A 25,121-nucleotide genomic window follows, 5' to 3' on the forward strand; every position below is an offset into this window, starting at 1 on the left:
GCTGCCTGTGGTGGCTCTGGATGCCCCCAGAGGGGCAGTTAAATTGCTTGGGTGTGGCAGCCAGGGCCAGAGGACATGTGTGTGCGAGGGGTCAGAATGTGCATAATTATAAGTTTCCTTAGCAATCTTTTTCTCTAGAATCAGAAATTTTCATTCACAATTTGGTTTATATACAGAAGAGATTCTCGTAGTGTGCAGTTGTTCAGCGTATTAGAGATATGCCAAGTTAACATAATTTTGACAGATGCCTTATTTTGGGTGTCTGCTTGTCCTGAGGTTGTGTTTTTCTTCTTTGAAGACAAAGTAATTAATCTATCTGGGTTTATATCTATTTCTGAATGTACAAAAATGTTTTAGAACATTAATGTGCTTTCAATTTCTTTCCTTGTGTTTGCAGGTGTATATATCAGGCTTTGCACCGAAAAGTCTGTATTTTAGTGACGCATCAGTTGCAGTACCTCCATGCTGTAAACCAAATTTTGATTTTAAAAGAGGTATGTGATATCACAGACTAGTTTTTTAAAAATTGGCTGTTGCTGTTACTCGTCAATATGCAGATGAAAAGGTGAAGAGTTAGGAAAAAGTGATTTTCTATAAAATACAATTATAGTTTATTAATGTATTTTATGTCTCTTAAAGACATTTGTTAAGTATATCAAGTTATTAACAGAATTTTCTTACAATACTTTGCCTGAAAAATATGAACTGGCACATTTTCATGTTGTATATTCAGCTTGTAGGGAAGTGATTTTTATTCCACATTAAAACTTGGTATATTGTTAAGATTAATAAATAGGTTGGGTGAGGGGGAGGAACAGGAGAAGTTGTCTTTATTAGACTCGCCACTGCAGTTCTTTTTATTAAAGGCCGAGAAAAGCCCATATGTTGGGAGAAGGAGGACCTTTTAGACCTTTTCTATACTTCATAAAGTTGCAAAAAAGGCTACATCACCCATCTTTTTCCTAGGCAGAGCACCTTGAATATGCAGTACTCTCTGGCATAGGGTACGGCTAGACTGTGATGTTTTTTCAGGATATCTGAAAAACTCTGCCGTCCAGGAGAGCAAATGTGCTCTTTCAGAAGCCCCTGTATTCTTTGTCGTATGAGAAAGAAGGGGGCTTTCGAAAGAGGGTTTTTTCCCAACATTTGGCCCACTCTAGACGGGCCCAATAACAGAAAAGCCTCTTCCAGCAAAAGTATTGGAAAAAGCTACGCAAAATGCGGAGCGCAGTTTGCGTAGCTTTTTCCAACAAACAGATATAGTCTAGACGTACCTGTAGGTGCAAAAGATTGGATTGCCTTGGGGTTTTTAGTTTGGAACACATGGGATGAAATTCTGTGTGGCTCTTCTAAGAACCCTCTGGGGAGCAAAGAGCTAAGGTAGCTTTCACACAATTCTGGGTAGCTCCATAGCTCCTGCCATATCGCCTATGCTGGGGGACATATTCTGAATCCTGCCTCTACAGCTGCAAGGCTACCTTCTGTAGGATCTTCTGAAGGAATCCTCCTCCATCTAGAACTGGGTCCCTTTATGCCACTCTGGCCCACTGACCTGGTATTAAAGTGCTGCTTTTGGGGAGGTAAGAATCTAGCCTGTAATGCCTTAGAAAAAAGAATAATTAAAATAATTTAACCTTTCGGTGTTATAAGGCGAGCGTTTCTAAGAACTCCTCTCTCGATCTTTTATTTACATGTGTCAAAAACCATAGGGCTTTAGTAATAAAGATATGTATGCAACAGATTGTTAAATTTGCCGTCTACAGAATTTGAACACCGAATGTGAACAAAATTTAACAAAATATTTTTTTATAGGGTAAAATGGTGGGGAAAGGGACTTATTCCGAGTTTCTATACTCTGGAATTGATTTTGCTTCCCTTTTGAAAAATAATGAAGAGGATGAACTGTCACCAATTCCTGGAACCCCCATGATGAAGTTAGCAAGGAACCGTACCTTTTCACAGTCATCTGTCTGGTCACAAGATTCCTCAGTGCATTCACAGAAAGATGGTGCAACAGAACAGCCACCTGTGAGTATATAAAATATGAATTAATCAACATGGTACTTGTTAATTTTGTTCACATTATGATATTCTTAGGTTTGTCCTGCCGTGTTTTTTATATCAGTGATTAAATTGGATGCAAGTAGGAAGGGTCGCTCACCAATTTGATAGCTGTTATCCTGAGTCTTGACATTATGTGGTGATTTTTGGGTGTGTGTTGTGTCATGTCTGTGAAGGTAGGACAAGTAGTAATGGGTTTAATATGCATCAAGGGAGATGAAGATATTAGAAAGGTTTTTCTAATTGTAAGGGTAGTTAAGCTCTGGAATAGGCTTCCAGAGGAGGCTGTGAAGTCTCCATCCCTGGAAGCTTTTAAAAACTTGGACAAACACCTGTATGATCTGGTGCTGACTGGGCACATCCATAAAGGAGTGAGGGCTAGAGAAGAAAGGTATGGCAAAGAAGTTCATGTTCCCAGTGGACCCACAGTTAAATGTGTGAGAGCACTTGTGCATATATTTGAGCATGCACAAATGTGTGTGTTGTATATACATTACATTACGTTAAAGGAATATTAGGTTTGCAAGGTCAGACAGTCATAAATTAGGAAATCCCAAGGTTGTCTTAAACCTTAATTTGGCCCTTGTGTGAATTGCATTAGGATAAAGTTTTTAATCATATGGTCACCTACTAGTTTTTCCAAAAGATGTCAGCCTTATCCAGCACTTAGGAGGAATTATGCTTATTAAGGCTATGTCTAGACTACATTCCTCTGTTGACAGAGGAATGTAAATGAGCCCTATCGAAAGATCAAATGAAGGATGGATTTGAATTTCCGATGCTTCATTTGCATATTTGCATCCGAGCACGTCTTCAAAAAAGTTTTTTTTTGAGGAGTTTGTGTTCTTTCGAAAAAGGTTTGTTTTTTTTTCAAAAGAATCCCGTCTAGACTGCACTTTTACTTTCAAAAACCCTTTTTTGAAAAAGCACTTGGACACAAATATGCAAATGAAGCACGGGAAACTCAAATCTGCACTTCATTTGCACTTTTGATGAGGCTCATTTACATTCCTCTGTCAACAGAGGAATGTAGTTTAGATGTGCCCTGGATTGGGGTAATTGTTGTTCCCATTTTATAAGCAGAAGTCTTCCCAAACTTTGGATGTCCAATCAGAGACACCAAGAATCTGATATTTTTTCAGAATATTTACCTAGACCACCTTAGTTAATACCCTTTGATGGATCTCTCTTCCATGAACTTATCTAATTCTTTTTTTAACCTAGTTATAGTTTTGACCTTCACAACATCCCTTGGCAATGAGTTCCACAGGTTGACTTGTATTGTGTGAAGAAGTACAGTACATCATTTTGTTGTTTTAAGTCTGTTGCCTATTAATTTAATTTGGTGACTCCTGAGTGTTCTCATGGCTAAGACAATTGAATGCTGCCCTGGAAAACTGGAGTCTAACACAGCCTTTGTCACTGAGTTCCTTTGTGATACTGGGTAAATTATTGACACCAAACTTTTAATAAGTGATCACTAAGGGTATGGCTAGACTACATGGCTCTGTCGCCAGAGCCATGTAGATTAGTTTACTAGACATACCCAAATGAAGCGGCGATTTAAGTAATCGCTGCTTCATTTAAATGAAAATGGCTGCTGCATTGAGCCGATCAGCTGTTTGTTGGCTCAGTGCACTAGTCTGGATGCTCCACTGTCGATATCAAAGGCATTTGTCGACCGCCCCAGTAAACCTCATCCCACGAGGCATAATGGGGCGGTGGGCAAATGCCTTTGATGTCAACCGTGGAGCGTCCAGACTAGCGCGCTGAGCTGACAAACAGCTGATCAACTCAGCGCGGCAGCCATTTTAATATAAATGAAGTGGCGATTATTTAAATCGCTGCTTCATTTGGGTATGTCTAGTAAACTAATCTACATGGCTCTGGCAACAGAGTCATGTAGTCTAGATATACCCTAATTGTATGTTCTCAATTTTCTGGGACCCCCAGCGGGAGAATTTTCTTTGGTGGCAATAGGCCTAAAACAAACAAAAGGATGTACTTCTTCATACAATGCATAGTCAACCTGTTCATGGAGGATAAGTCCATCAATGGGTATTAGCTAAGGTGGTCAAGGATGCAGCCCCATGCTCTGGGTGCTTCTTGTTTCTGCTTTCTAGAAGCTGGGAGTAGACGATGGGATGGACCACTTGATAATTGTCCTGTTCTGTTTGTTCCTTCTGAACCACCTGGCATTGGCCAGTGTCAGAAGATAAGATAATGGGCTTGATGGAGAAGTATAGGTGCTGGTACTAGGGGTTCTGGCTTAAAGTGGCTTCCATTATATATAGGATTTCTAGTTTATTGCAAAAGCTCTCAGCATTCCATGTAAAAATTGTTGCACCCCCCCCCCACCAGTATGACCATTTCTTATGTTCTTTGCCTTCAGTCCCCTCCCCTCATTCAATAATAATAGCTGTAGACCAACAAGACTTACTATTTTACTGTAAATTGACAGTGATTAGTTATTTAAATTTCCTCTGCACCAACTGGTACTAAAGCCAGTGGGCTCCATATTTTAAATTCCTAGCAAAGGGGCCTATGTCATGCTATCTGGACTGATCCATCATTGTGAGTGCCACACTCAGGGCAAATGATCAAAAAGCGGGACAGAGGCCCCAAACTGGCTGTATGCTCTTTACTTAGATTTCACCAATCCAGTAACACATCTGAGCCCCTAATTCACTATAGTAATCTTATCATGGAGTCAAGAGTTCCCTTGGGCATTCTAAGGTGTCTTGTAACCAAGGCAAGATGGACCTGATGACAGATGGTTGTAGCACTCCAAAGATCACAAAATATGCAGGTTGCCTCCAGTCGCAAAAGACAAGTCACTTATCCCAGGTCAATTTATATGTTAGATCTCACATCAAAGACAACACTTGTAGTGAGTCCTTCAGGAAATAAGCAAAAGATTTATTAGCTAGGAAAAAGAAATGAAGAATTATTACAAGGTTAAAGCAGGATTCCAAAAGCTGACAGAACTGTAGTAATCTGTCAGCTCAGAATGTCTTTTAGGTCTAACCCACGTTGACCCTCCTTCTGTTTTGCAGCTCTGGCCTGTAAAAGTCCAAAAAGCAAAAGAGAGATGAAAAAATTTCTTGTCAGCTGTTTTTATGTTCTTCTTCCAGAAGGCAAGCTGATGGGATGAGCCCTTCAGCACGAAGCAATTAACAAAGTGTTTGTATTGTGTTGTCCCATAGTGGCTCATTTAGTTCTGATAGACTTCTTGATGAGCAGGAAATGATCCCCCCAGATAGTTCAATGTTTCAGAACGAACAGTTTTTATAGCTATAAAGCAAAGCTTAAGTATTAGTTAATAGCATTTAATAAAGATGTTGTAAATTGCTACATGCATTAATTTCACTTACAAGCATTTCATGAAGTCTAAACACTAGACATATTATAAGTCTATTACCCATCTTAACCATACTAGCATGCAAGTGAAACAGACTGGTTTCCAGCAATCAATTTGTTAGTGCTCAGTTGAGGCCTAAACATTTGGCAAGAGTTGGCACCTGGTTGCCAGCATCACACCCCTAACTATGTATAGTGCCAGCCATGACATACAAGCCCAGAACAGACTGGTGTTCTCCTATACGGGTACGTCTAGACTACAGGCTTTTGTCGACAAAGAGTGTCTGGACTACATCCAGTTCCGTTGACAAAGCAAGCTGCTTTGTCCACATAAGAGGGTAGATGTAAAGGACAGTGAGTGTAGATGCAATAACGCCTTCTGTCTACAAAACTCTGTTGACAAAAGGTGTTATTCCTCGTAGAATGAGGTTTACCGCCGTCGACAAAACTGCCGAGTTCTGTCGACGTTATGACGACAGAATTCGGCGGTAGTGTAGACGCAGGTATAGTTTTGTCGACAAAAGTGGACTTTTGTCGACAAAACCCTGTAGTCTAGACACACCCTATGTGTGTGTGTGTGTATACTGAATTCCTCTGTTCCTCTTGTATCTGCAAGGAGGTCCTATCATTTCTCCTGTTCCTATGCAGTCATATTCCTTGACAGCTAAATGAAAAATTTGTATATTTCACTGTATTATATTAGCACCAGTCTTTCTGCATATTGACAATACAATTCCAAAAATTACATACTCAGCAGATTTTTTTTGTATCTTCCTTTTTTTGTTCATTTACTGCTTTTTCATGAATGTCTTTCTCTCTCTTTCGCCTTTTCTTTGCTCTTTCATCTTGCTCTATAATTAATTTTTCTTTTTTCCTCTTCCTCAATCTAATTTTCTCCATTTGTCATCCTCTCCTTCTGTTTTCACCACTAAAAGCTCCCTTGTGGGTACTTACTCTTTGGAGAATTTATTACAAGAAATTGGCTGGAATTTTGTGATTCTTGCAGTCTGAACAGTTTTAAGGGAGCTGCTCTTGTTGAGTTTGATCCATGAAAGGGAGTAGGGTACACAGCTTTGGGCTATTGTTTTTGTTTGTTTGTTTGTTTGTTTATTAAGGCATGATTTGGAAAAGCACGTTTTAAAGTATTCCTATTCTGGGGGAGTATTTAAACATAGGCTCACGTGCTCTTACTGAGTGCAAATGTTTCCCCACATTATGATCTTGATCTCTGGAATCTTTATTACTGATGTTGATACATGAGAGAGAAAATATTCAGTTTCACTGTCAGTTGAGGTTTAGTTTACTACACTAGCAGTTAGAACAAACATCTGGTTACTTTTAACATGGGTTCACTGAGAAGCAAAGATGCTACCCCCAGAAACCTGTTTTACAGAGTCAAATTCTTGGAATAGTACTTTGAGTAAAATTGAGTTTCCAGTCTTCTATTGTTTTTGTGTCACAATGCTAATGTTTTAAAAGTATTTTAATAAATATAATTTTATCTCCATATTTAGTATATTGCTAATTTATAACTATGATCTATCAGTAACTTTTTCTAGAACCATGACTGTAATATGAATTTTAGCAGTACAGGAGCATCTCTATAAACTGGGACTCTGGTCCAGCAATATTCATGGTCCAGCAGGACCAAGGATATTCCAGGATCAGAAAATCCTGGTGTGCTTCAGGGTGGGGTCCAAGAGCCTAGAGCATGGAGTGGAGTGGAGGCAGGAGCCTGGGATGGGAGGGTCATGAGACTGGCCTGTGGCCCAGGTTGTCTGCCCAAGGGGGGCTGGGAAGAGACAGGGGATGGAAACCAGGAAGCTTGGCGTGTAGCCCAGCTGGGCTGCCAGTGAGTGGGAGCAGTAGCCAGGAAGCCCTGTGGGATGGGTTGTGGCAGGGGAGCCAGAAATGACCTCCCTTGGTCTGACAAAATCCCTCATCTGGGACCAGTCAGGTTCCGAGGGTGCTGGATTAGGGATGTCCAACCTGTAGTTCCTTATCCATTTTAATTTTTATAGGCTGAACCTTTGGTGACTGCACTGCCAGAAGAAACTCGGACTGAGGGAAAAATAAACTTTAAGATTTACAGAAAATATTTTGCTGCTGGAGCAAACTACTTTGTAATTTTTATTCTTTTACTTCTAAATATTTTGGCACAGGTAAGATATCTGATGAGTGTCACAAATAATAAGGAATGGATTTTTGTTTTGTGTTTTTCATTAACATTTTGTACTGAACAGCTATTCCGATGTTTAAGTGCAAAGCTTATGGTACATGATGCTCTTATGCATAATCATTTTAGTACTTTGCAGTATACCAGGTCAAATCTGATAATATCTGAATGTAGTTTCTATAGTTTAAATTTGTACTCCAGTAGGACATTAGCGTAATAATTGTCAGTTCAGTAATCCTACTAATGAATTTAAAGCACTTTTATGTTGAATCATTTATTTTATATTGCCATTCATACAAACTGTATCTCACTACCCTTTTCAGAGATGCGTAATATAATTACTAAATGAAATAAAAATAATGGCAGCCATAGATTGCATTTGAGGTATAGGTATGGGAGAAAATGTGTTTTCAGTACAGAATTGAAATGTGATGTATGGTTAATGAGACAGAGTTGTAGAAAAGCTGTTCCTGTTGTAAGACCTATAATGGAAAAGACTCTCCTGCCAACAGACAGGAGATAGTGGAAAGAAGCAAGAGACTGTTTACCAAGTAAAAGGAATAGGAAACAGGAAATAGAGGAAGACTCTGTGGCTACGTCTACATTGGTATGATCTTGCGCAAATACTCTTTAATGCAAGAGTTTTTGCGTTTGAGTATTTGCACAAGAGAGCGTCTACACTGGCATGTGCTTTTGCGCAAGAGATGTGCTTTTGCGCAAAAGCATCCGTGCCAGTGTAGACGCTCTCTTGCGCAAGAAAGCTCCGATGGCCATTTTAACCATCGGGCTTTCTTGCGCATGAAATTCATGTTGCCTGTCTACACTGGCCTCTTGTGCAAGAACACTTGCGCAAGAGGGCTTATTCCTGAGCGGGAGCATCATAGTTCTTGCGCAAGAAGCTCTGATTTCTTACATTAGAACGTCAGTGTTCTTGCGCAAAAACTCGTGGCCAGTGTAGACAGGCAGCAAGTTTTTGTGCAAAAGCGACTGCTTTTGCGCAAATCTTGCCAGTCTAGACGCAGCCTGTGTGTGAGGCAAGTTGCAGCAAGTTTGTGAGAACAATTTTGAACTGTTTCCTGCAAGGAATGTGGAACCAGCAAAGTTATTTTGAGGATGGCCTAGTGTGGGCTTGTTACTGTGTTGTGGTAAGAAGCTGCATTCCCTCTAATTATTTCCATACATGTGAATGAAGTTTGTTCTGATCACCAGTGTGGAGGAGATGTGTGACACCATATTGGTGCACACAACAAAATTTTTATGGTGGAACTGGGATCAAGACATTTGGAGTGTCGGGGCTCAGGGCTGGAGCAGAGAGTTGGGGTGCAGGCATGTGAGGGCTCTGGCTGGGGTTTTGGGCTCTGGTGTGAGTTGGGGGAAGTAGGGGTTGGGGCTCATGTTACCCCAGGGCTACGACAGGGAGAGAGGACTCCCTCCAACTCTTTCTCCCTGCAACAGCAACTGGCTTGGAGGGGAGAGGCCTTGCCATGGCAGCTGTGGAACTGGGGCTGGTTTGGGGCTGGGGGAGTGGCAGGGCCGGGCCAGGCGGGTTCTCTGCGTGGTCATGTGTCTGCATGGAATTCTGTGGAAATAATTAGTGTTGGCTTCAAAGAAAATGTTGATGAAATCTCTGAATTGAGACTATGTTTGAGAAATTGGTGTTTATGAATGATCTGATCTTTCTGGGGTAGATCTAAAGTAATTTAATTGAAATAAAATATTAAAGTATTTTAATTTTGAGAATATTAAATTATTTTAATTTTGAGATAAATTAAGCTATGTTACAGAGCATATAAGATCATAGTCATCTCTGGTGGGAGAGAGAGGACAGAAACTCTCAGTTTTTCCTTCCTTTTAACATTGTATTCTTAATAATCTCCTATAAAAATAAAGTTCTGGACTGATAACATCAGGACTTGGCTCATTTGCCTGTGAGCATATGTACTGAGCAAGAAGTTTGGGATGTCTCCAGTAGGGAGTATACAGAAGAGAAAGATTAACATCCATTAGAGAGAGTTGTTATAGCTGGTTATTTTGGAATGTCTTGCTTTCCTCTTGTTTCACCTTCAGGCAGTTCTCATAGCTAGGTAACTTCTTCCCTTCTGGAGGCCGAGGGTTCTTGCTCTCCTAGCATGCTCTGCAGATCACTGCTGGTTTTGGAAAAATCAGCTCATGTACTGGCACTTTCATATGGATGGCTTAGTATTTGATTATACTAGATGTGCAGAAAGGTATACTGCTAACTGGAGAATGAGATTGGGCCCTAAATGTATATCCAGTTCAGTATGGTAAATGGGCAGGAGGAAGGGGGAAAGAAGGAAGTGGTTGGGCAGATTTTCAATGATAGATTTTACCGGGGAACATAGAAGAATGACTGAGGAAATGTAGGTCTCTAGAACTATATACTTTTTGCAAAATAATCCAAATGTTATCCTTTGTTTATTCAAGGTTGCTTTTGTGCTTCAGGATTGGTGGCTTTCATACTGGTAAGTTACTTGAGTTCTTGCAGAAAAGTGCTCTATAATTAATAGAAAATAGTAATATATATTGGGGTGGGGAAGGGAAAGCCTGTTCCAAGAAAACTTAGTGTTTGTTCATCCTTCTTTTCTAATTACCTCTTACTTTATTGTTGTGGAAAAAATAAATGTCTTGCAGTAAAGTGACACTAATAATAGTCTGTACCCATGTATGTATGGTCACAGATGATACTTAGAATTGGAGATTTTGATTAAAGTTTATAAGTAGAAAAAGGTAGATGTTGATAATATGATAAATAGATATGGCAAAATTCAGGTATGCTTTCCAGTTTCAGAGTGGCTGGCTCATATCTTGCTTAAGTGAACTTCCTGTTGTATTGATTACCTTTTGCATACCTTTCTGTAGGTCAAACCAGCAAGAAAAGCTGAATGTCACATCACATGGAAATAATGGAATAAACGAGACTAGACATCTAGATCTTGGCCTGTATTTAGGAATTTATGCAGGTAAGATATTTTAATAATTTGCTCCATTATAATAGAGGGTTTTGAAAGGAGCACTTTAAGCAGCAGTGTAGGAAAATAGGATTTCTAACAGTGATTCAGTAGTGTCTGAGCAGATTAGCAGACTGAGCCTTCTTTCCTGACTAAATTAATTGGAATAATTAAAAAAGAATGAACTCTAGTAGAAGCAGTAGGTTGAATACAGATTCTTAATTTGGATTTTGGAAGGTAAACCAGGAATTGAGTATTCAAAAAGGCAGTCACTGTAAACTTGTAGCTATTGTCTATACTAATAGGTTGTTTCAGCTTAATCATCAGTCATTATATGGGTTGGCAAGAGAGATTAGAAATTGATCCCCATACTGCAACTTTCTGTTTCAGTTTTTGTTTATATGAAATGTTGTATTTTTAAAAACGTCATCATGGGTATGCTCATTTGAAAGTTTCATAGCCAACCTCTCCCCCCCAAAAAACACAAAAAAAACAACAACAAAAACAAACAACCCCCCCAAAAAACCACACAACAATTAAAAAAGCCTCTTTAATAGGTACACATTGCCAGATTTGTAAAGATAGGTAGGTAACTATCTAAAGATGCAGATGGAACACCTAGTGGGATTTTTAAAAAAGTGTCTAGGTGCTTAACTCCCATGAATGGGAGTTGAATGCTTACATGGTTTTAAAATCCAACTAAGTGCTTATTTGCACCTATAGGCATCTAAAATGCCTTTGAAAATCTGGCCAAAAGTGCTTCATTTTTATGCTCATTTTTCATTAGTCAGAAAACAAAATGAGCCTGAAAAAAATCCAGTGTATAGGAAGGAAACCAAATCTCATAGTTCCCACTATTTTCAGTTTGTTTAATGTGGTTGTTCAACTTTTTGTGACCCACAATAATTTCATGATGGGTAGCACTCATTTATGATGTGGTGGTCCAAAGGGACTTCAGGGAAACACACACACACTACAAGTGTTCTGATACAGGTGTATTGCTTTCATAGATCCTCCATATTTAGTAGGCTTTTCGCAGAGGATACAGAAAAGACAAATTTGTGCCCTGAGAATCTTATAATTTAAGAGCATTATTTCATATAGAGTACATCTAGACTACACCTCTCTGTCGACAGAGAGATGTAGATTAGGTGTGTCAAAATTGCTAATTAAACGGGGATTTAAATATCCCACGCTTCATTAGCATAAACATGGCCGCTGCTTTTTTTTTCCGAAATGGAGCTTTTTTGAAAAAAGCGGCAGTCTAGATGCGGATCTTTCGAAAAAGGGTTTATTTTTCAAAAGGTCCACGTCTAGACTGCTGCTTTTTTCGAAAAAGCTCCATTTTGAAAAAAAGTGGTGGCTATGTTTATGCTAATGAAGTGCAGGATATTTAAATCCCCGCTTCATTAGCAATTTTGACGTGCCTAATCTACATCTGTCTGTCGACATAGAAGTGTAGTCTAGACACAGCCTTAGAGTTTATTTTATGAGCAGCTCCATGGGGCTATAAAATATGAATAAGGGTGTCAGAATCTGGCATTTTATGATTGTATGGACTAAGTCGTTGATCAATGAATATCATAAATGACACCGATGGTGAGTGGCTAAGCCAGTCCTTGATTGGCAAATCCAATTACAGATGTCACATAAAAATCCGCCATCTGTTGGTGGTGTGCACTTTTGTAGGATTTTATGCTTTTTTTTTTAATGCCTGGATACATTGACTCTTGAAGTGTTCGAGAGCCTTTACAATAGTTTGCTGCCAGAACAATCTGTTCTGAGCTATGATTTTCAGGTCACCGGGAGATATGCTGCATGACCTCACACTGGTCTTTAAGATATCTTTTTAATGCTTATACTGACCACCAATAGAGCGCTTTCTGTGAAGAAGCTGGTGTTAGAAGACCATCTTTGGTATCCACGAATCATCCATCCTCATAATATGACCAATCCAGCGAAACCGTTTGTTCACGAGCATTGCTTCCATGCCCATGACTCCACACAGTTTCAGGACCTCCTTGTTAGGAATTATGACCCACCAATTCACATGAGCAGTCTTCATGAGGCAGTGCATATAGAACTGATTGAGTTTCAAAACATGGTGGTGGTATGTGGTCCATGGCTCTGAGCCATGCAGCAGGACATTCAGGACAACTGCCTGATAAACTGTAACCTTTGTATGAAAGTTTCAGGGGGTAGCCAAGTTAGTCTGTGCAGGATAAACTTAAAAAACAACAAATGGTCTGGTAGCACTTTATAGACTAACAGAACATGTAGATGGTATCATGAGCTTCTGTGGGCACAGCCCACTTCTTTATAAAAGGTCATTGCGTAAGTATTTGGTCAGTCTTTTGAAGGCAGTGTTGGCTTTGGCTAATTGAGCAGATACATCGTCTTTAGTGTTTCTGCTGAAGGACAGTGAGCTTCCAAGGTAGTGAAACTTATCAACAACCTTAAGGACAGTATCAGCAGCAGTGATCGCTGGACTGCTGGGTCTTTCCAAATAGACTGAGACTTTTTCTTCTTGAGGCTCACAGAGAGTCCAATGCAGAAGTAACAAAACGATCAAAAATCTCCTGTGCATCCTTGACTGAAGGAGCCAACAAAGCACTGTCGCCAGCAGTCAGGAAGTCACAGGTAGTTGTAGTGAACACTTTGGTATGACCCAAAAGTCTCTGAAAATGCTACCGTCAGTGAGGACCTGAATAGGTATGTCCAATGCCCAATCCTTGAAAGCCTCTAACAGCAACATCGAAAAATAGATGATGTACAAGAGAGGAGCAAGGATACATTCTTGCTTTTTACCAATTCATACTTTAAAAAGTGGTGATGTCTCTCCATTGTTTAGGACGTGACCCAGCATACCATCATGAAAGGACTGCACTAGATTGATAAATTTTACAGGATAGCTAATTCACCATATACTTTCCAAAGTTCAATTCTGTTGACAGTGTCAAATACCTTGGTCAAGCCGATGAAAATCATGTTAGAATCCTGATGTTGCTCTCTACATTTTTCTTGGATCTGTTAATATCATGTTGGCGGTCCCTTGTCAGGCACAATTGTACAATCAAATCATGTATATGACTGTACAATTAAATCATTTAACGAAAAATAAAATAATTGTATTGATTTAAGGTAAGATTTCTGTAAGGTAAAAAAAAGATAAATTTGATGTTGAAATTTTAAAATATCTCAAGGATAGAATTGTTTGGTTTTCATCTTTAATTGAAAGTAGTAGGTTGGTACAATGTTCATTTTACAGAAGCCATATTTAAATCTCAACTCAAAAAAATCTTAAAAACCAATCGCAAAAGGATGAATCTTTGGGTAAGTCTGCATTACAGGCTAAAGTTGACCCAAGTTACACAACTCCAGCTATGTTAATAATGTAGCTGGAGTTGACATGCCTTAGGTCAGCTAACTGCAGTGTCTACTTCACATTGGGTCTACAGGAGAAACTCTCCCATTGATGTACCTAAAGCATCTCATTCCGATGGAGTGCCAGAGTCAGCGGAAGCATGTTCAGCAGTTGATTTAGCGGATCTACACTAGATCCGCTAAATCGACCCCCAATGAATTGATTGTTGCAGCATTGATTCATCCAGTAGTGGAGACATATTTTAATAGTCTAATGTGATCTATACCTATTGTTACCATCTCTGAATATTTGGCCAAAGACTTTGTTTTGTTTCAGTTCTTGGGTGATGGGGAGGGGGAATGATATTTCCTTTTGAATGTATGTATAAAGTAGAGATTCAGAAAAATAAAAGCTGTTTTAGTGATGTAGAACACTAAGACAGCAGAAGCTCTGGCAAATAGCATGGTACAATCAGTAGACCTGAGTATAAAAAGTGATTGACTCACCATTTCCCAGTATTACCATACTGTGAGACTGAAATATCACCAATTCCCGTATCCTTAGAATAGGAAATACCGGTAACTTGTCACTGTATGGTTCGTGTCTGTTGTCAAATATCAACTTTCCAATAATGACCAACTTATGCATAATATTGTATACTGAATTATATGACAGAGTGGACATACAAAGACTATTACATAAACTATCCGATAGTTAATAAAATTTCCTGTGGTTGAATAAATAATGCCTCTTTTTGAACGGTTAAAAAAAAGAAACTGTTTAAATTGACTATTTTAGGATAAATTATGTATTAAAAAGTTTAGAGTAATGCTTCATACTGAAAAGAGCATTTATCCAGAGACTTAAGCTTTAAAATTATGATTTGCTTCATGTGAAGTGTCTGAACAAAATGGATGCAATTTTAAACAGAATGCTCTTCTACTGTATCATCAATGAGGTAGATCTGTGTACATGCTCTGATCATATTTATTTGTTTAATTTTAGGCTTGACTGTGGCTACAGTACTGTTTGGCATATTGAGAAGTCTGTTGGTATTCACAGTACTTGTAAATGCTGGTCAAACTCTGCACAACAAAATGTTTCAGTCACTTTTGAACGCTCCCATGTTGTTCTTTGACAGAAACCCTATAGGTAAGGTGAACATTTTAAAACAAAAATTACACACAATACTTCGTTAAGTGTGATTAGAAATATGAAATGTATGATAATAGAAATTAGGTCTTCTGATACACATTTTGTGCTTTTAAAAACTTTCATAGGTGGCTTCCCTTCAGATCGTATAATTCTTTTACTTTTTACTACTACATCATATCATAGTTAGAAAGTTAGCTACATTTTATTTAAAATAAGATGGCATATTAGTAACTGGCCTTATTCTGGATATTTATCTAATTCTGCATTTGCCCATGCAGACAGAAACTATTAAGTGAGTATTGTATACTGAACTACCACAGTTGCATTATTAATTACTTGATTTATGCACATGATTTTAAGGTTTTTCTGGGTGTGACAAGTATACATGCATTTTTGTGATGGCATCCATTGAGTTTTTCATTGAAAAATTTATCCTAAATGTTGTTTGTAATGGAAAAGATGTGTAGATAGATTTTTTTTTTAAATTAGGAAATGATATAGAGGTGCAAAAAAGTGTAGGAACAATAGTTGGGAGGATGTCTGTAAAACACAGCTCAGTCATACACCCAGAATGAGAAAACAAAATTGAGGAATATAAAAGGTATAATATGGGTCAGTATCCTTAAATGGAATAGAGAAATTGGGTGCAAAATACACCTGATAAATTTGTGTGAAATGTAATTATGAAATTTGAGAGGGGGAGAAGTGGTTAAGGCAGTGAAAGGAAGTGGAAGTGATGCAGAGTGAGGAGTAGTGAGTAAAGAAAATAGCAAGAGAAGAAGCACTGGTCTCTGAGAAATGGAAGAATGATGTGATGTGTTCCTAGAGACTTTTCGGTTACAAAACATCTTCCAGGAATTGTGAGAACAAGTCTATGTTGCTTTTCATTGAGAGAATTATTATATTTCCTTTGAATAAAAGTTCATGTGAATTAAAAAATAGTGAATATGAGATTGAGTGCAGCATATAATTATGATATCATTTTTTAACATAACTGTATTCGTGTCTAAATGCATTTTATTTTTGTGGGCCAATAAGGTTATGTGGCAATTTAAGTTGGAGGGCGGTAAGGAAAACTGTGTGCTCAGATAGAGGGCTGATGAGTTGAGAGCCAGTGTTCAGTGGAGCAGAATATATCTGTTTTTGTGATGCCTGTTGGAGCTGGTCATGAGGAATGGCAGGACCAACCAAGGGGGATATCACCAGATACGCAGCATTTCCCCCTTTTGAAGTGTTTAACAAGGTACAGTGACCCCATCTGTGGGGAGATGTAATCATCTTGTAGTAAGCTCAATGAACGTAATTTATTATAACAATCTCTGGGTCATATCTGTGGGGTGGAATTAAATAGCTCCATATGGTGTTACCAGTCTGCTTTGTAATTTATTTTGAAACCTATAAATAAAAAGTGTGATGTAAAAGATCATCATTTGTTTTTTAACAACCTCTAGGCACAGAACAAATCCACCAGTATTACCCAGTTCTCTCTATGATTTTTACATGTATGCTTTTCCATTCGCAATAGTTATTCTGTGAGTTAGGAATAATTTCTGTGTACACATGTTCCTTCTCCTACATCATTTACTAATGGTAGCATATAAAGATATTGGTAGATAGGTATTTTTGCACATCCCATTTCTCTCATGAAGAAATGGAACTCTGGTTGTTCTTATTCAAGTTGGAGCAGTCAGTAGTTTTAAGTGCTGAGCACCATATGCGCATCATCTTCCAATCATCTGGAAAATCTTGTACTGTGCGCATCTTATTTTAGACTTTCACCCTGAGGATTCCATTTTGCTCATCAGTTCCTGTCCAGGTAACTTTAGAACTGGAGCAACATTTGCCTGGACCAGAGATGTCTCCATTTATTAAAAGGAGTGCATTATGATGAGGAGGATGATCATTATTATACACTGTTATTTTGCAAGTATTGTGTTGCTCTTGTAATATTATATTTACACCGATATAAGCAATAGTAAGGATTGCAGTAACCCAGAAGTTAAGAAATTCATTGTTAATGTCTCTACTACCATCTTTTAGCAATCTCTTTATTTCTCTTTAGCAGAGTACAATCATTCTTTATATGATCACTGAAAATATTGGCTGTAGTATTTAGCACGGCTGCTAAGATTTAAAAAATTGTGGAGTAAATTAGACTTCTAAATCCAGTCAGACAACTAGTAAACAGTTTGACTGCGAAAGAGTGTTGAGAGTTCCTATTGGGGAAAGAGCCTAGTAAGCAGGGTCAGGGAAGTGGCACTGGAAAATCGAAAAAGGTGATGAATCACGACATATCATGACATATCTATCAGCTCCAGTGGTTTGTGTCAGGTTCATGGAGTGTGGTTCTAAGGGGCTGTTTAATTGTGGTGTAGATGTTTGGGTTTAGGGTAGAGCCCAAAGAGTCCCAGCATCTAGGCAGGTTTTTAATATCAGTGTAGATGCACCCTTAGGTGCCTAAGTCTTATTGCAAATTGCACAGAAGCACCTCAATGGCTTAACCTTTTCTGAAAATGTTACTCTACGCGCAGAAGTGGTGATTGGAAATTAGGGCACTGAAATTCAGTTTTACTTTCAGATCTCAACCGATCCCCTGTTATGGTGTCATCATAATGTTTGATTTATATGTGATGCCACATTGTTGGATTTCAGACATTATTTTGTATTATTTATCTATAATGGATAATAAAACTTGCTTGCATTCTTTTAAAGGGATATTCAACTTGGCCTTTTCTCTTCAAACTTTCCCCTGCTCTTCCATCCAGATACCAGTATGGGAGTCACATGCTTGCCAGGTTAGCTATTCAGAAGAAACTGTGGACATTTTTCACTTCATAGTGAATGCTCCATATGTTCCACTTCATCTGTTCTCTTAACTGAATAAACGGCTTCCTCTCTTTTGCAAGTCTAGCACAAGAGGGCAGCATTATCTGTTTTATCCTGGTCTAGTATTACAATGATTTATTAGAAAAATAACAAAGATTAATCTGGTCTATATTTAGAAGCAATCTTTGAGTAATGGACTTTCAATTTTTCAATCTATATATTGGGAAATATGATTTTGGGGTATTATCTTGATTACACAGAAGTATAATATTTTCCTTTAATTCTTCTCACTGTAAATTCTCTGCCTGCCTTTGAAGAGATTTGAATTCACAGACTGTATAGTCTTGTCACTAGTGACCAAAGGAGTCAGGTAACTTACGGTTTTTACTTATTTGGTTCACATAAGGAGAACTCTAGGCACCCTTCTGTTAGATTCTTTTCTTTTTTTCTTCACTCATCTGTAAAGAAATATTTGTCTTCAAATTTGACAGAACTCTGGGTTAGTCACCAAGACCACACATGGAAAGATTGTTTCATTGAAAGTTCCTACTATGAAAATATAGTGTCATAACTTTTAAACAATTGTGTTTATTGATATGTGTCTTGGATCTTGGGGGCAGAGCTCCCTCTTCTTCTTTAGAGAAGGAACCTTAGTGCTTGCAATAGTTTTTGTGAATGGTGGTCTGCATAATTTGTTTAAATTTAGAAAACTGAAGCCTGCTGCTGCCATATTAAGTGCTATAGGAATGAATAAAATAAATGATACATATACATAAATTGGTTCAGATAAAATAGAAACCTTTTTTTCCTTCAAGTATGCACAATTTTCCAAATTTTCTAAACAAAACAAACAAACAGAAGCTTAGTGGTTTAGTATTCAGGGTTTCTGGATGTGACTAGAATAAGAGGGGCAGCAGTAATCTGGACTGCAGCCCTTACAGCATTTCTGGCCTCTCATAAGCAGAAAGTCCTGAAAGTCTTATAAGCAATATCCTTTTTTGGTGAAATTTCCAACTAATTAGTGCCAGAGGGCTGGATAAGCTGTGAATAAGCATTCAGTCTTTTGGGTTCTTTCATGCCAAACTTTTTGAGATTCAGGCATCATTGTTATAGAAAAAAATAGTCTGTTACCATTACAGCCAAAAATGATATACTAAGCTGAAAGCTACTAGCCGTGGAGTGAGCAGGCAATGCAAATCCCAACTATAAATGTGTGAATTAAAAAAATACAAGAGAAAAGTGTTTTTATAATGCAGTTTATTTTTTTCTGTGGAATAAATTATTTAATTGTGGTGTTCACAAATTAACTGATGTAACTCCTATAATTTAGCAGAGAAAGTTCCTTTGTCTAAAAGGATGAAAAGCATGTTCATCAAAACACACGTGCTTGCCTGTTTTGTTTGAAAGTTTAAAGTAGCTTCAAATGGGTGATGGTGTTAAAGCATTGAAATGTACAAGCATGATATTTCAGCACTCTGAAAATTACAAACTAATAATGGATGGCAGTTGGATGGCAAGACCGCTTAAGTTAGTATACTTTAATCTATGCTTGTTCACACAAGTGATTTTGCTAAATAAGTGGCATGTTTAAACAAGAAATACTGGTCTTAAATTCTGTGATTTATTGTAGGTGACGTTTTGACATATGGGACAGGCAGTTTACAAAGCAAAGCTTCATGTTAAAATATTTCACTAATGTCGTCATTCGTTGCTAATAAAATATTCAGTATTTATATGCCTATATAAGTGAAACTACTCAATTGGTTTCTTTTTATAACAAGATATATACTGAGTTTTTTAAATAGATTTTGGATGTTTATTTGTGATCAAGATAAACTTCAAGGAACTATGAATAAGTATAATAGCTACTTGACAGCTCTCTTAAGAAGACTATTTTTCACATTAGCTCAGATACCACAAGCTTTGTTTTTTTTATTTTTGTGCCAGTTTTTATAACATGGGTTTGTTAGTTTATGTTCAAAGGAAGGAGTTAGTAACTGTAAGACAACCTTTATTGTCAAATAAAAACACACACTCCTTTTCCCTGGTAGTAACCACAAATGTGAATGATTATAAAAATGACAACACAATAGATTCCATGTATCATAAAGATTCTGAGCAACCCCAGAACACTCTAAATATTATTTTTGTGTATTTGAATGGAATTGTTTGTAGTTTAATGTAGGTGTGGTAATTAAAGCCTGTTTTATTGCCACTTTAAAAAAAAGGCTTTAATGTTTTTTTCATATAACAATGGTATATATACTTAGTCTTATCAGGGTGTGATAATAAATATTGGGAGTTGTTCATTAGCTGTTAGGTCTCATAGCGTTTGTCAGGAGTTTAAATAGCCTTACGCTCACATATATTTGATTACTTTTGTGATTCTGAAGGAGTAGTCTAAAGTTAGTCAATATTACACCAGAATTTTGATTATATTTATTATCTATTATCGTAATTTATTTCCTCTTTATTCTTATTTTTCTTTGTAATAATCATTGGCTGAAGCTCAACCAGAAACTGATAATGAATTAAGCCTACTTTTGCAGTTTGTCAAGTTGCATTCACTATATTTACTCTTAATATGTGAAATAAAATTAAAATATTATAAAAGCTGTTTAGGAGAATATTGCACATTGCTTCAAACAGAAATAGAGCAACACTCGTGCTTGCAGCCACTTCCAAGCAGCAGTTTCTTGCTTTGCTGGCACAAGATTTCAAGCTCCTTCACAGAGATTTTTCATCTTCCCTCACAGTGAGACCCCCTGCAAAAGAATGGCCTGCTGTGATTCTCATTTCTGACCATATGCCGACCTGCCCAGATAGTGCAATGCTGTGCTGCAGCTTGGTAAAGTAGTCAGAAAAGCAGCCATTCCATCTCAACCAGATGTAAAGGGAAAGGGAGAGAAGCTGACAAAGAGAAAGGAACCTAGTTAAAAGTGTTGAACTTCGAAGACTAAAAGTCATTCATGGATGTGGAACACAGGAAGGTAGAGAAGGAGTTCTGCCATAGTTATAAACAGTTTCAGGACATGTTAACAACTCCCCACGGGTGGGAAGAAAACATTGATAGTTCAAGGCTGTTTCAAAAGAAAAGAAATGGAGAGTGATAATATTAGTGAAACAATGTTTGAGTGATTTAGAATAGTGACACTGAAGGATAGCCCAGTGTCCCTCCACAAAATAAGACTTTGGAAATACATTGGTAGAGAAGTATAGTTTAAAAGTGAGTAGCAGGTCATCTGAGGACTGGAGAAAGTATTATACTAGTTGTTTAAGAATTGTGGGAGGTTGCTAGATTGTTTGTGAATTGGAAACGAAAGAGCATCAAAAAATCATCGTCTTGCTGTTTCTGGATAGAGCCTTTGGTCATGCCGGTATGACTCTTTAAAATATGAAGCCAAAAGGATTCCAGGAAACTGCACCTTTTGTTTAAAGTGGTATGATAGGATAATCAAATTACTAAAAACCTTCTGTCAGTGTTTAATGTCATTTCTAATTGATAAAATGGACACAATTTAAAGCACAGCATTGCCTGTGGAGAAGTCAATCTACTGGGTGTTGTGAACTGATCTGCTACAAGTTGGAATGAATTGAAGAGCATTACAATTAAAAATATTGTATTAACAGTGCTTTTCTGTTTTGTATTGCTCAGAACTCTCGCTCCCAGATGGTTCTTAGTAATCTTCACTGTAGCATCTGGATGAGTTAATTAGTCGCATACCAGATTGTAAGCATCTAGCAGATTATGCAACAGTTGAAGATTGTTTTTCTGTTTGTGAGGTTCCTGAAGAAGAATGGGAAGAAAAGACTCTACTCAGATTTAAATAAATAAAAATTTCAGTAGATGATGTGAATGAAAATTGGGATGATGCTTTATCTAAAAAACTATCTACTCCAGAAATGCAGATTAAAACCTGAACTATAGAAATCAGTAGCTGGAGGAGTGGCAAGATTTCTGATGTTGCTTAGTTAGAAAATGGAGAGGTAACAGCTACAAATAATTGCCCAGCAATTTATTTTGGATTGTTTTAATAAAATATTTTATTTTTTTTCAGAAAAAGATATATTTTGATGCTTTGTCAGCTATTTTAAATCAACACATCATGCATTAATATGGAAGTCTAAAGAGCATCACGACATCGGTGTTTGTGACATTATCTTTCACTGTATGAATATATCCTAAATAACAACATGATTTAATATTTAAATATGTAAGTGAAGCAGCAGCTTGACGGTCTAGATGTGTTGACAGAATCCAGTATTTAAACAGCTTTTGCATTAGTAAATTATTGCCCTTATGTGGCTTTTATTTAATTTTTTATTTTTAAGAGTAAGAAACATAAAATCTAGAGTTATGTTGTGTGTCTGTTCCAGAGGCTTTGGGAATTCACTCCAAGTTAGTGTAATATTTTAAAATAGTGTTAGGTGTCCCTTTGGGGGTGAAATTTTACACTAGTTCAATTTTAATCCCCTTTTGAGTTTTCTCTATACTTTTGCTTGGTTTTTCATATTTTAATAGGAAGCATTTGAATTTGGTCTCTGGATGAATTATTTTCCTTGGAAGTCCTGTTTTATATTGTGAAAAGTCTGAGGAGTAGCCATGTTAGAATGTATCTGTAAAAACAATGAGGAGTCCTGTGACACCTTAGGGTATGTCTACACTTGCACCCTCTTTCGAGAGAGGGATGCAAATGAAGACATTCGAAATTGCGAATGAAGCCGGGATTTAAATATCCCGCGCTTCATTTGTATATTCGCGTTATGTCGCTATTTCGAAATAGCGCTATTTAAAAATAACAGACGCTGTTAAGATGTGGTTATTTCGAGAGAAAATCCTTCTCTTGAAATAACTGGTATTCCTCATACAATGAGGTTTGCCAGTTATTTCAAGAGAAGGGTTTTCTTTCAAAATAACGGCATCTTAACAGTGTCTGTTATTTTGAAATAGCGCTATTTCGAAATAGCGACATAATGCGAATATACAAATGAAGCGCGGGATATTTAAATCCCGGCTTCATTTGCAATTTCGAATGTCTTCATTTGCATCCCTCTCTCGAAAGAGGGTGCAAGTGTAGACATGCCCTCACAGACTTAGGTAATGTCTACTCTAGGAAATTATTTTGAAATTAGTAAATTCAACTTAAGAACTCACGATTTAACAAATTCAAGCTAGCGTGTCCCTACTATGGGGAAGCCTTGAAATTAGTCTGAATTAGTCCAAAATAGCACATTCACATTGAATGGAGCCTGCCTCGGACTTAGAGCCCCCAGAAGCATTCTGAGGAGGGCACCAGGAGAGTGGACTAGCAAGCTGTGATGTGTGCTTACATGGGCTCCTCTCTACAGCTGTGTCTCACAAGCCACTGCTCCACTGCCTCCCCTCTTGTGGGGCAGAAGAGGGATGCAGTGAGAATGTGCCTTTTTGTGCTCTGGTTGTCCACGGTGATGCCACAGCACTGACACGATGGAGCCAGAGCTGTGCCAGGCTAACAGGCTTTGTGCTGTACCTCATGGTGCAGAACTTCCAAACTGCCAGCATGTTTCCCCAGTGGGACCAGGATGAGGACAAACCCCAGCCTGCCCTTCAGGTCCTGCTCACCCAGGTCTTGGTGCTTCTGCGGCTGTGCACACCCCTCACAGCTGGGCACAGAAAAACGCTGCTTCTGGTGGAGGGAGATGAGCTCAGACTGGTGGGACCGCATCATTCTGTAGGGATGGGGTGACCAGCAGTGGCTGCAGAACTTCCACATGTGCAAGGCCCTCCTTCCCAAAGAACTGCGAGTGGCTCACCCCTGCCCTCAGGCAACAGGCCAGCCACATGAGACCCACCATCCCTGTGCAGAAGCACATCGCCATTGCCTTCTGGAAGCTCGCCACACCGGACAGCTATCACTCAGTCAGGAACCAGCTTGGCATGGAGAAATCCACAGTTAAGGCCGTGCTCATGCAAGCAGCCAAGGCCATCAACCACGTGCTGCTTCGGAGAGTTGTCACTCTTGGCAACATGAATAGCATAGCTGATGGCTTTGCCACTATGCGCTTCCCCAACTGGTGAGGGGGGCAAAGACAGCACGCACATCCTCATTTTGGCTCCTGACCACTGTGCCTCTGAGTTCATCAATAGGAAGGGGTTCTTCTCCGTGGTGCTGTAGCCCCTCATGGATCACAAGTGACACTTCCCCGATATCAGCGTTAGATGGTTGAAAAAGGCACCCTATGCCCGTATCTTTCAGAACTCCTGCCTCTTCCGAAAGATGCATGCCGGCACTTTTTCCCAGACTGCACTATCAGTTGGTATGCTAGACATGCCCATTTTGGTCTTGGGTAATGCAGCCAATTCCTTGCTCCCCTGGCTCATGAATCCCTACATGGGCAGCTTGGACCCCAGCAAGGAGCAGTTAAACACCAGGCTGGGCAAGTGTCAAATAGTGGTAGAATGTGCATTCAGATGATTAAAGGGGAGGTTCAGGAGTCTCCTCATCTTTCTGGATTTCAGCAAGTTCAACATCACCTTTGTGATGGCAGCCAGTTGTGTGCTCCACAACCTGTGTGAGAATAAGAGAAAGACTTTTTGGTCGGGGTGAGGGGCTGAGTCTGAACATCTGGCTGGGGAGATCGAACTACTGGACATCAGTATTATCAGGAGAGCACAGCAAGAGGCTGTGCTTTTCAGAGAGGTCTTGAAGAACAGTTTTATGCAAGGCCATTTCTGAGACTCCCCCTTGTGCCTTTCCAAAAGAGGCCCCTGCATTCCCTGTTTGCGTCTTTCATCCCTCTCTTCTCCTGCCCTCCTTTCCCACATTCCCCATTCCCCTGCAGAGCAAACAATAAAGACATTGTTTAAAAAAAATCAGGATTCTTTATTGGGGGGGCATACAACAAAGCAGGGAATGGGAAAAGAACCTTGAATGGGAAAGAGAGGCTCAGGGATGGGGCTGGGAGTGGCACCTGCCTCCAGGTGGTCTGGAGGTTCCAGCTGCCCTAGAGGTCCCACTGCCCTATGTTCTGGGGACCTGGCAGACTCTGGGCACCCTTGGAGAGGAAGCCATTGAGTGGGTGGGGAGGTGGTTGGTGGCCCGCTCCATGGATGATGCCATGCATGCCATCACTGAGGTGGGTGTGGTGATCGTGGCATTATGCTGCTGTGCTAGCTCTTCCATCGCAGCCTTTCTCTTCTCCTGGGAAGCATGGTGCTCCTTCTGGTCGG

General features: G+C 38.9%; 1 protein-coding gene across 1 annotated transcript in view; it reads left to right on the plus strand.

Moving 5' to 3' along the window:
- ABCC4 (ATP binding cassette subfamily C member 4 (PEL blood group)) overlaps positions 1-25,121 on the plus strand; it is a 210,620-nt gene that overhangs the window by 69,491 nt on the left and 116,008 nt on the right. The window contains exons 14-19 of the mRNA XM_075918815.2: positions 398-494; positions 1,813-2,028; positions 7,443-7,583; positions 10,043-10,080; positions 10,478-10,578; positions 14,936-15,082. Coding sequence (XP_075774930.2) covers positions 398-494; positions 1,813-2,028; positions 7,443-7,583; positions 10,043-10,080; positions 10,478-10,578; positions 14,936-15,082 — 740 coding nt within the window. The remainder of the gene's footprint in view (positions 1-397; positions 495-1,812; positions 2,029-7,442; positions 7,584-10,042; positions 10,081-10,477; positions 10,579-14,935; positions 15,083-25,121) is intronic.

Source organism: Pelodiscus sinensis, chromosome 1 (assembly GCF_052426305.1).
Source record: "Pelodiscus sinensis isolate ZL-2025 chromosome 1, ASM5242630v1, whole genome shotgun sequence".
NCBI classification, from domain to species: domain Eukaryota; kingdom Metazoa; phylum Chordata; order Testudines; family Trionychidae; genus Pelodiscus; species Pelodiscus sinensis.